This window comes from Sarcophilus harrisii, chromosome 5 (genome assembly GCF_902635505.1).
Source record: "Sarcophilus harrisii chromosome 5, mSarHar1.11, whole genome shotgun sequence".
In the NCBI taxonomy this organism is placed as follows: Eukaryota; Metazoa; Chordata; class Mammalia; order Dasyuromorphia; family Dasyuridae; genus Sarcophilus; species Sarcophilus harrisii.
In genome coordinates, this window is record NC_045430.1 from 160,292,925 (window position 1) to 160,306,035 (window position 13,111).

General features: G+C 31.6%; 1 protein-coding gene across 1 annotated transcript in view; it reads left to right on the top strand.

The window, feature by feature from the left end:
• Positions 1–13,111, top strand: part of FOXP2 (forkhead box P2) — a 696,776-nt gene that overhangs the window by 663,034 nt on the left and 20,631 nt on the right. Inside the window, exons 18-19 of the mRNA XM_031938846.1 lie at positions 160–229; positions 1,047–1,210. Coding sequence (XP_031794706.1) covers positions 160–229; positions 1,047–1,210 — 234 coding nt within the window. The remainder of the gene's footprint in view (positions 1–159; positions 230–1,046; positions 1,211–13,111) is intronic.

Below are 13,111 nucleotides of genomic sequence, written 5' to 3' on the forward strand. Positions count from 1 at the left end.
CAATCTATTCCTGATTAGTAGAGTAAGACTTCAAAACTCATTTTGTATTTTCACCTGAGGATTTTGACCTTCAAGTATAAAAATCTTGTGTGATAGCTTAGGGGAAAATCAGAGATGCCTATTTTCAAGTTTGACTAAAAAGGAATAATTTCTTTTCAGAAGTCCAACATTAGTGAAAAACATACCTACCAGTTTAGGCTATGGAGCAGCTCTTAATGCAAGTTTGCAGGTAACGTTTTCTGTTTTTAAAAGATACTTTTTTCTAAATGGTTACTATTGAAAGGATCTTTAGTTGTACTTTTTTTTTTTTTTTTTACATATCCATAGCTTGGAGAATAACTAGTTATTTTCGTTTTTTTATAAGAAATATGGTTGTTCTCATTAGTTGGGTTTGTCATCCAAGTAAGTTGTATCACCTGGTAGTGCAAGGAGCACTGGTTCTAATTCATGCTACTTTTGATGTGAAGAAGCAAGAAGGACACCCTGTGGCAAAATCTGGAATACTCGTTTTTTCTGCAAATGTTAGATTGATAGAAGCTTTTGCAAATGCATGTGGATCTGCATTAATATTTATCCAAGCCGTCATAAATGATTTCACATCATACTGTTGGGGAACATGGTGCTTGTGGCAAAAACTTTAAAGTTTAATTATAATATATAATTTTTATGCAGAAGAGGCAAATGTCAGGACTTCTTTATTTTGAGTTAAGTTCTGGTCATTTTTTGAAAAGTAGAGCAAATGCTTATGTTATTTTAGAGTATTTCACCAAGTGACAGGGTACATGTCATTCTGTTGAAGGATAAAGTGTAATTAATCAAGTTTATAGTATAACATATTGTTTATATTTTTTAATATACTAATATCCTTAGCCCCTGCTTAGTGAGACATCAAATCTTTCCAAAATATGTATCAAATGTTTTCAAAATATATGCATTGTTATTTGAGCCATTTTTAAAAAGATGTACCTATGTATATGTGTATATATGATTTCAAAAGCAACTTCAAAAAGTTACATACGCATTATATCTCTTTTTTTCCCCCATAGGCTGCCCTGGCAGAGAGTAGTTTACCTTTGCTTAGTAACCCAGGACTGATAAATAACGCATCCAGCGGTTTACTGCAGGCAGTCCATGAAGACCTCAATGGTTCTTTGGATCACATTGACAGTAATGGAAATAGCACTCCGGGTTGCTCTCCCCAGCCTCACATGTAAGTTTGGTTAATAGAGTTCTCTGGGGAAGAACCCAGACTAATTTCTTACTGTTCAGAGGAGTGTTAAGTAAGTAAAGTTGTAATTACACCATGCTTAGTATGATAAATGTGTTGAAATTAACTATTAGATTCTCATATACCTTATAATTAGTGTATACAACCTTCCTGAATTCTAAACCTCTGAATTCTTCTATTGACCTCTGTAAAAAGCCTTTGTCTAGATGTGTCTAGATCTTATGGGTCATTATTACAGTTTGGTTTTGTGTAGTGAAATAAGAGCATTCATGTTGGAATATGTTGCAATTTTTACTACATTTACAAGTCTCTAAACCATTTATGAACTGTAGTTGAGATAGTATCCATTTTTATAAACCGTAAAATGCAAAGTTTAACTGTTAGCCACAGTTTACATAGAAGCTAGTAAAGTGTAACTTTTTGCCTGTCTTATAAATCAGTATAATTACATATTCAAGTTTAATTACTGGTGCGTCTGTATTGGCAAGGTTTATATGTTATATTTTATGCAAGACTACGATTCCTATTAATATTTAGCAGCTAACTATATCATTAATTACTCTAAAATCTTTCCCCTACCATCTTTTTAATGGAGCTGAGAGAGTGAAAATATTAAAAATTGATGTATTGTGGATTTCAGAAATGTGTCTAAAGCTTTAAGAATGGCCAGACTTAGTCAGTCATGTTAAATATATCAATTTCTTGTTTACTGAGTAGCAAAAACACCCAACTTGGTAATTTATATTTTAAAACTAGAATTCAGTTGGTAAAGTGGTCATGTGGAATTAAGTTCCTTTTAGAACAATTTGTACTTTGTTTATAGCTTCTTAGAGTTAATCACCATACCCTTATACTTTCACATTCATCCTAATATCCTTTCCAATTCCTCAATTTAATAAATATATTTATAAAAAGTAAAAGGTCTAAAAGTGGTCTTTAAATGAGTCCACTAGCACTGGACCTTTAAAGAGACATTCTTTTTTGTTGACTTTCTTGCATTTCATTCTCTATGACCCATTATGTCTTTAAGATCATGTATCTAATTGCTTTATAGCACTTTTACTCGATCACCTTTGCAAAAGATGGGCTGTGAACATTAATGTGTTTTATCAGGTTCCAAACCATTACTTTTTTAAAATGGAAAAATTTGTCTTTTGGAAGTGTCTTTAGATGTATTAAATAATACAAAAGAAGTAATAAAACTTGAAGTAGAAAGAACATGAATATATGCTCTTGAGAGTAGCAGTACTCTAAAACAAGTATAGTGAGCAATCAGACAAAAGTTTTTATATCCTGTGCTTTATCCTATCAGCCATGCAGTGGGTAGCTTGAGGCTTTTTACTTTTAGCAGATCTCCTGAGTATGCTAATGCTCTCTCCCTGTAAAAAATGCCAAGACAATAAAACTTTAAAGAGCAAACAAGAGTAAGATCCCGTGTTGTTTTTTAAGTAATTCTATAGAAAGGAGTGACATCCATAATAAAGGCTATTGGTGTAACTCTCTAAATAGAGGTGCTTATATAATAGGTACCATTTCCAATACACTATCTATAGAGCGCTTAGAGATTAATTTTTGAAATAACTGCATATAATGTTGACTAGTACTAAGAAAACTAATTTGCACAGTTATAGTTTTAAAAACCAATGATTGAAATCATTTATTAAACTTATTTTAGTGACTAAAATGCAATCTGTGCTGAAATATGTCATTTTTATATTTCAATATAATTTCTGTTAAGAAATTACTGAATAAAAATTTTCATTTGACCATTAATTTGATTATTTTTATTGTGACTGTTACTGGAAAGAAATAGTTCTTGTAAAATTATGTTTTTAAAGGAACACATGAATATATTTAATGCTGGTGGCATCAGCTCTTAATTAATTTAGTGAATCTCATTGTATGTAGTCAGTATACATGAAGGGACAGGTTTTGCATAGAGGATAGAGAATTAGCTTTCAAGTCACAAAGACCTGGATTCAAGGCAAGTTCTGACACATAGTCAGTTATGTGACCCTGGGAAAGCTCAAAAATACTTCTATAATTACAGATAGATAACAGTTCTGTAACTCAGTGTGCCAGTTCTGTGAGAATAAAAGTTACAGAACAGTTGTCTATCTGTACCAGTAGACGTACTTCTGTCACTAAGAGTTTTCCACCATGATTCTCACAGGATGAGACATCTTTTCCCATCTCATATCTAGCCCCCTCATGTAGACTATAGTGTTGAAACATTTTCTACTCATTTTAATTAGGACATATGAAATACACTATGTTTCTAGTCTCCCTCAACTTCTATTATTTCTTTTCCCACCTCTACCATGGGACAAATATTAGAAAACCTTTAACTAGTCTAGGGGAAAGAACCATGAAGAAAATATTTTAAATAACAAATCTTGTTTTTCTAAGTGACTTACATATTAATTTTATATAGGCTTTATCATATCTATGATAGTTATAAAGGTATTCAGCCCATACCTGTAATATCAGCAATTGCCAACCTACCAAAAAAAAAAAATCTAGTCATTCCTTACAGACTTCATCCTGCTACTACTATAAAGATTTGGGATATCCTAAATAATGCCATTAAGGGAATAAGGAACTTTTATTATATTAATATTTTCATTTTTATAGATATTTAACACATGTTTTTAGTTAAACTTCATAATTCTTTTTTGCCTATATATAACTAAAAGAATTCTAGAACACTTGAAAATTCAATAAGGGTGTGGAAAATTGGGGGAGACATTCTCCATAAGTCTCTTTGCATCTATAAATATTGGCTATATTTAAGTTATAGTAAGAATTGTGGAAATAAATATTATATAAATATTTTACATAAATAGTACTTTAAATTTTAATATGCAGTTACTACTATTTATCATTATTATGCATATGATATATTTGAAGTTCTCATTGCCAGATAAATGGAAAGACTGTTAAAATCTAATATAGTTAAATCTAACTAATACATGCAGGTCAGGACTGAAAGGTTGTTAGAGGAAGAAAAGAATGATTACTTAAAGCAAAAAAAAAAAAATATATACTTCAGCTGCTTTTGCAATTCCATGAGATTCAAGACTCCATGGTTTACAATTTAGGTATGAAAGGAAAAAACAAACAATTTTGCTTGATGCTGGAGACCAGTGTGACTTTGGGCAAGTCAGAAACTGATTTAACATCAGAGGAAGTTAGGCTAAATCTGAAGATTCTTCATTCAATAAAGCCAGTAAAATTTAAGTGCTAGTCACTTATTGTCTTACATGTTCACATATATTATTGTTTTATTTTGAGTTCAGTTAAGTACTCATCTTCAGAGAAATCTGCTGTTACCATGAAGATTTTGACATAATTGATCTTTAAGAGAAATTTTAAATAGAAGAGAAAGAATATGGTTACCTTGCCATAAAATCAGAACAGAAAATAAAAAGATAGAGTCTACAGTCATAAAGCCCAGCAGCAGCAATATTATAGAAATAGCAAGTTTGATCCTCTGTATGTAACTAATTCCTTTCTGGATTAATGTCGATACTAATCTATACCATTTCATCCTATAAGACTGTCTGTTTCATCTCATAAATCCTTCATAAAGGGTCTACTCAAGATGCAAGAGACTTGCTCTAAATATTCCGAGCTTCTATAAGTACCAGTGGAGCACAAAGGCTATCCAGCTGTTACTGTTTACTCTTCTACATGACAGACAAAATGTAGTATTAAAGATTCCAGAAAAATGTTACTCTGTAACATTGCTATCACATAAGTACAGCCCCTGTGTTATTACTGGAATAACTCCTTAATTTCTACAGAAAGGGAAGAGAGATGTAAATTAGTAGAAATTAACATTTATAGGGTGTTTTAGAAGAAATGTTTTATTTGGGTTTCCACAGGGGCATATGTAACTTTGAAAAAATTTTTTTTCTATATAGATTTTCAATTGGGACTACTTTAAGAAAGAGGATAAGACTCATTTACCATTAAATGTTAATAGTACTTATAATTAATCATTAACTGTATCCTTTGTTATGAATTGACTTTGAAATGCTTTAAAAACTGCTTTTGTAGGTAATATTAACATGCCTCTTGCCATTTTGTTTATGCTTAAAATACATTTTAGCCTATATAAATACACTTATATAGTGATACTATAAAAGAAAATTCTTTAAAAGTTTAAATATTCTTTTTTCAGTTGATATTACATTTCATACATGGATCATCCTCCCACATCTTAATAGAAACACATCATGAATTGTTGTAGTCAAGAATATGCTATCATGTCCTGCACTAGTCTTCTAATAATGGGTCAAATTATTACAAACTATGAATTTTAAATAAACGTTAATTTGTCTATACTATAAGTTCAGCATATTTAAGATACCTAAGTCATCAGAAGTAAATATTTAAGCACATTTAGTCAGAGAAACAAAGAGCTTTTTAAAATTTTAGTTTCATTAATTCTTAAATGATAGTATATGTATGTGGAAGAGGAGAGTGGTCCTTGAAAATGGTAGTTAGATTGTTACAATCATTTGGGAAAGATTATACGAAATGTTTTAGGAAACATGTTTGGGGGAGGAAAAAGAACCATTATAAGAATACATGGGAGATAGGATGGGATCCCCCATGCTCTTCAACCGAGTATTCAATGCTTTTCTAATTCTATTCTCCTAGTACTCCTCATGTTTTGCTATTACATCATGCAAAAATACTTGCTCCAAACTGGTTCCCTCATCTCTCCTCAAATAAACCCTCCACATTTCCATCTGAGAAGTTCATCTTAGTTAGAATATTCTCCTTCCTTCTTTTTTATTAACCTAAAATATAACCCTTCCTTCAGGCCCCCAAACCTCTTTGTGACTTTACTCTTTTAGCTCACTGAATAAGTATATTCACTTCTGGGCAACAGAAATGTTAGAAATATAAAGTTTTACCAAGGAATGAATTGCTTGCTAGCAAGGAATTTATTAAATTACTATTATGGAATGTTCCATTACTTTAATTACATTTAACCTGTTGAGAAATGACATGATTTTAGTGGATTTAGAATGCTAGATCTTTGTGTTGGGAAGAGAATATCTCTAGTCTCTAAAATTCGGCATGTAAGAGCAGGAAATTACCTTCCTCTTTGAGTAAATAATATCAGTCAAGTTGAAGTATCTTAAAGAACATTCTAAGACCTTGAGGTATTTAACTCTTTACAGTAGAAATTTAATGGTTTTTAGAAGTACTTTTCAAACTTTTTTTTTTTTTAATACTAGCAGGCACTTTGTTGAAACAAAAATCCTCCCATAGACTATATATTTCGCCTGCCATTTGTGGGGAGGGGAAACCACAAGAATTAAATGGATATAATTTTATAGTATTTAAAGAGTAACCAATAAGTAATCACAAAATTTCAGTGGCTTTGTCTTTTGAAATAAAGGGTAGGAAAAAAGGCAACAGAGTTCAATTAGTTACTTTGTAAACACTCTATTCCTTCAGCATATCTATTAATTATTTTATGATATATGTGCACTATCAAATAACTCTATTATTTCTTCATATTCCTTTTCTGTCTCAAGCATTGCATTATAGCCAGCATCATTCTGCCCATAAAGACAGAGGAGACACTCTCCTTTGAGTGTGTAACTTGAATCAGAGTAGATTGTGACATGATGTTGTTTCTAGTGTCTTCTAAATTTTTTATAATTCTGTGTTAGTTATCCATTTGGCTGAGTTTTCCAGAACTTAAGAAGTACAAATAAAGTGTTATTTAGGCTAATTCATTTTGACATGAAAAGATTTCTAGAATAGTCTCTAAAAAAGAAATGCTAGATGCCATCTATATTTAGGACAGAGAACTTAGAAGTTGCCATCTTCTCTTATATATTAAGACTGTACTTATACATTAAGAAAACTCTTGGACTAATAAATAAAACTAAACTGATTTTATAAAAACAAGAAGAACAATAAAATAAATGGTTAACTTGATTTAATAGAAAAAAACCCAAATTACTAGTATCAAAAATGAAAAGGGTGAAGTCTCCTCCATGAAGAAGAAATTAAAGCAATAATTAGGCTATTTTGCCCAACTACATGTCAATAAATCTGACTAATTGGAAAAGGATAATTATTTTAAAATAATAGATTAGATTAATAGAAGAGGAAATAAAAGATTTAAACAACCCCACGGTAGACAAAAGAAATTGGACAAGCCATCACAGAACTCTGTAAGAAAAAAATCTTCAGGGCCAGATGCATTTACAAGTGAATTCTACCACGTATTTACAGAAAAATTAATTCCAAAACTATATAAGCTGTTTGGAAAAATAGGCAAGGAAAATTCCTTTTATAATACAAATATATGCTGGTATAAACCAGGAAGAGCCAAAACAGAGAAAGAAAATTATAGCTGACTTCCCTAATGAATATTGATGCAAACATTTTAAGTATTAGCAAAGAGATCACCAGGAAAATACATTATGATCAGGTGTTATTTATACCAGAAATGCAGGATTGAGTCAATTTTAAGAAAACTATCAGCATAATTTGAGCATATCAGTAACAAATTATAGAAATCATATGATTATCAATAGATGCAGAAAAAAACTTTTGACAAAATTCATCACCCATTCCTATTAAAAACATTAGAGAGTATAGGAATAAAGGGAGTTTTCCTTAAAATGACAACTAGTATCTAAAACCACATATAAGCATTATATGTCATGGGATAAGCTAGAAGTTTTCCCAGTAAGATCAGGGGTGAAAGAATTTTGTCCATTATCACCCTGTTATTCAGTAGTGTTCTAGAAATGCTAACATAGAAATGGAAAAAATTAGAACAGGAAATGAGGAAACAAAACTATCACTTTTTGCAGATGATGTGATGGTATAGATAATCCTAGAGTATCTATTTAAAAGCTAGTTGAAATATTAACAACTTTAATTTAAGTTACAGGATATAAAATAAATCTATATCAGTCATCAATATTTCTATATGTTATCAATAAAGCCAGCAGCAAAAGATAAGAGATATTCCATTTTAAATTAACTGTAGATTATTTAAAATATTTGTGAGTCTACCTGCCAAGATAAACCCAGGTACTATAGGAACATAAATAAAGTCACTTTTCACAAAATAAAATCAGTTCTAAATAAATGGGAAAAAATCAATTGCTCACAGGTAGACTGAGCTAATATAATAAAAATGCTATACCAATCAAACTACCAGAAAATGATTTTGTAAAGCTAGAAAAAATAATGATAGAATTCATCTGGAAGAACAAAAAAGGTCATGAATATTAAGGAAATCCATGAGGAAAAAAAATGTAAAGGAAGGTAGCCTAGACCTACCAGATTGCAAACTATATTATAAAGTGTCAATCATCGGAACTATTTAGTGTTGGCTAAGAAATACAGCAGTGCATCAGTGGAATAGACTAAGTACAAAAGACACAATAGTCAATAGTCTAGTAATCCACTCTTTGATAAACTCAAAGATTCCAGCTTCTGGGATTAGAACTCACTATTTGACAAAAAGGGCTGAGAAAACTGGAAAATGTAGGACAAATATCAGGTATAGATAAACATCTCACACTGCATATCAAGAAAAGATCAAAATGGGTACATGATTTAGACTAAAAGGATGATAATCATAAATTAGGAAAGTAAAGATTAATTTATCTAACAGTCTACAGAGAAGGGAAGAATTCAAAACCAAAAAAAGAGAACATTATGAAATACAAAATGGATGATTTTGATTACATTAAATTTTTAAAAAATTGCAATTTTGCCATTGCAGCTAAGATTAGAAAGAAAGCAGAAAGCTAGGAAACCATTTTTTACAGCCACTGTTTCTGATAAAGGTCTCATTTCTAAAATATATAGAGAACTGAGTCAAATTTACAAAAATATGACTCATTCCCTAGTTGGTAAATATTCAAAACTTGAACAGGCAATTTCTAGATGAAAAAATTAAAGCTATGAATCTCATATGAAAAAATGCTCTATATCACTGTTGATTAGATAATGCAAATTAAAACAACTTTGAGGTATTACCTCAAACCTAACATGACAAAAAAAGAAAATGATAAATGTTGGAGATATGAGAAAATTAGAACACTAATGCATTGTTGGTAGAGTTGTGAACTGATCCAACTATTCTGGAAAGGATTTGGAACTATTTACAACAATATCACTTTGGTCCAACCATATCACTACTAGGTCTACATCCCAAAGAAATTATTAAAAAGAGAAAAGGATCCACATATACAAAAATATTTAGGGCAGCTCTTTTTATGGTGGCAAAAAATTGGAAATTGAAGGAATGCCCATCAATTGGGAAATGGCTAAATAAATATGGTAATACTAATGTAATGGAACACTTTTGTGCTAGAAGAAATGATGAGCAGACTTACATGAAGTAATGCTGAATAATGTGAGCAGAAGCAGAACATTTAACACAATAATAGCAATATTATGTAATAATCAACTATAATAGGTTTAGCTTTTCTTAACAAGACAATTCCAAGACTCCTGATGGAAAATGCCATTCACATCTAGAGAAAGAACTATGAAGTCTTGAATGCACATTGAAGTATATTATTTTCACTTCTTTTTTCCTCTATCATGATTTTTGTTCTTTTTCTTCTGATTCTTATTTCGCAATATGACTAGGATAGAAATATTTTTAACTTGATTATACATGCATAACCTGTATCACACTGCTGTCTATGGGAAGGGGAAAGATGGAAGACAGGGCAGCAAGAGAAAAATTAGGAATTCAAATTTTTTTTAAAAATGAATGTTGAAAACTGGAAAAAATACTATTTGGTTCATAGAGAAGCGAAGATTCTGTGGGATACTTGGGCTTCTGAATGATACCATTTCCCATAGTTACTTGCAGCATCCAAAAAAACTCAAAAAAACTATACTCATTTGGTTAATTTGAATTGCCCCAAGGAGGAGCTGATTTTGACTCAAATGCATGGAGAACTTCCTAATAATTTGAAGTGCACAAAATTACTTTTATTTGAGAATTTTTCAGATATTTAAATATAGTCAGCATGTTTCCCTTAAGTTTTTCTTATTCAGGCTAAAGAATTGTTCCTTAAAACAATCCTCATACTATGTTACTGGCAGTTCCCTTCATCATTCAGGTCACACTCTTTTAAATACACTCCAGTTTGTTAATAGCCTTCCTAAAAAGTAATACCCAGAAATAAATTCAATATGTCAGACACCACTCACAAAGCATATGGATAGAACATTACCTATTCTTTTATTTAGCTAAATTTGTATTAAGGTTTCCAAAAATCCTATCATATTGGAGACATTGACTTCATAGTTAACAACAAATCCCAAACCGAATCTTTTAATGGTAATTGTTTCTAAATCATACATCAACCTCCTATCCCTAAATGTATTAAAGAGTCAAAAATAAAATATTTATATATTGAAAGCTAGAAGAGGCATAAAGGCCAATTCCCTGATTTAAAAAAAATAGAAAATAAGGTTCAGAGAGGTTGCTATACTTAAAAGGGTAAAGGTAGCATATGTCAGTGAAGATTTGATTGAGAATCATCTGTTGTAGGTAGCAACTGGTGACATGGTAAACAGAGCAGCACAGGGCCTGGAATTAAAAAAGATGGCTTAGGTTTCCTCTTCTGTAACACGGGAATAATTAAAGAACCTACCTCCTATGGTTATTGTGGGAAAAAATGAAATAATATTTTTAAAGTGCTTAGCACAGTGTCTGATACATAATACTCACCTGTGAAAACTGAGGCAAATGGGTATGTGATTTGACTGGCAAGTGTCTAAGCCCTGTGTTCCATCATTATATTACCTACCTGCCCTCAAAGCACTCAATAAATTAATTCCTTCCATCCTTCCTTCCAAATCTAGCACTCTTTCTCCTGCCCTGTCTTTGTCATCTTATTCCTTCTACTTTAAAATATAAATAGATATTTGTAAATATATACAGAGTTCCTAAGGATGAGTGGAGTACTATATAAGTGCTTTCACTTTGAAGTCCTATATATCTCTGTGGAAGAAAGTATTTGAAATTGAAGTCACTTAATATTCCCCAGAAAAGCAAGTAAAAGTAACAGACAAACAGGTAAAATGCTCTAGCTCCTTATTTATACACCAGTTTTACTTTTATTGTTTTGCTATTGCCTGGGATAATTTTGTTGTGAGATGAATACAGCTCCTCTTTCAGTTTTTTATGATCCCTCCTACCAAGATCACGATGTCATTTTTTTTGTCAATATCATATTAATGTCATATCATGAACTGCATTATTCTGTTCCTTATATGCCTAATTTTAAAACTAGTTTTTGTTTATTCTCATTCTCACTCTTGCTTTTTCTCTCTCTCCCTCCTCTTACTCCATCTCCCCAGAGTCTTCAAGTCCCTGTATGTATCACTAATAATTCATTCTAGCTCTTTTTTATTTTTTACTAAAAAGATTCTCCCAGAGATATAATGCCTTCAGGTAAGAAATATTGTCTCCCTGTCGTGACAGTAGTAAAAGTTTGTGGAATCCTCTATGTTTTTCATGAATACACTATAAAACTCCACCTAACTTTTAGCTGGTAACACTGCCTTTTGCAGTGGGAGTGGTGTGGGTTTGGAACCTGTTGCACTTAGGTTGAAAGTGAAGTGACCACTCATAGAGCTAATCTCAGTACTGATCGGCACAGAAACTTTGATCTGTTCTCTTTCTGACCTGGGACATTTCTCTTTACACAGCCTGATGCCCTTCCTCTTTTCTTCTCCCCTCCCCCTTGCCTCATATCTCAAGAGTTTCATCATATTGGTGATAATCCTAATGTGAACTTTGAGTTTAGAACTCCAAAATTCAGGTAATCCACTAGCTTCAGCCTTTCTGGGAAGCAAGATTAAAAGCATGTACTATCAAATACAGCCCTCTATTACATGTTGAAAAATATATATCAGTAATCTACTTAAGCATCCTACTTGGACACTTTTTTTTTAATTTCAAGTTCTAAATGTTCCCTACATTACTAAAGCATTTTTTATTATTACAATAGATCAAAAAAAAAAAAATCACATTTATAGAAGTAGTATTTCAAGGCTTATACAGGCTTTTCCTCCCAATAATCCTGTGAAATAAAATGTTAAAGTATTTATTGTGTCATCCCTATAGGAGGGAACATAGATTTGGAGGGTCCAAATGGCCTGGGATCACACTACTTTAATTGTACTTTAAGTTGAATTTAAATCTTAGTTTAGTCCTTTACCAGACCAAGGATTTAAACCCAAGTCTCTTCCAGCTCCACATTCAGAACTCTGACCATACTAGGTTAATCTAATCTTGGAGTTTAAAACACTAGTACTTATTCAATTATTGTAATTAAATTCTTTGTCAAATGATTTAAGAATTTACTATTATTACTATTCTTGTCATGTTCTTTATGTGACATGCTTATATAAATACACTAATGTAGAGAGGCAGCATAGAAAAGTGGGGAAGTAGCTTTGGAGTCAGGAATATATGTTCTAAAGCCCATTATCTAAGATGTACATACCATCCGTGAGACCCTGGGTATAATATTCAATTTCTTGGTATCTCAGACAACTTGAGATTATAGACCACAAAGCAGTTTCAGACTTGCAGTGATAAAAGGGAATCCTTTTACCTGGAATTCCCTACATTAAGAAAATAATAGGTTCAACCAGACCAAAATGCAGCCAAAAGAAAGAATGAAGCCATAATTAGACCTTATATTTTAATAATATATTTATGTAATATTTTATAGTTTACTGTGAAGACCGTGTATTTTTAAATCAGCAGGAGTCAGGAATTCAGGTTAGGGGAAAATCGTCAGTCTTTATTCTCAGTGAAGAAGGATCGGAGGTGGAAGAGAATCGGTGATAGCA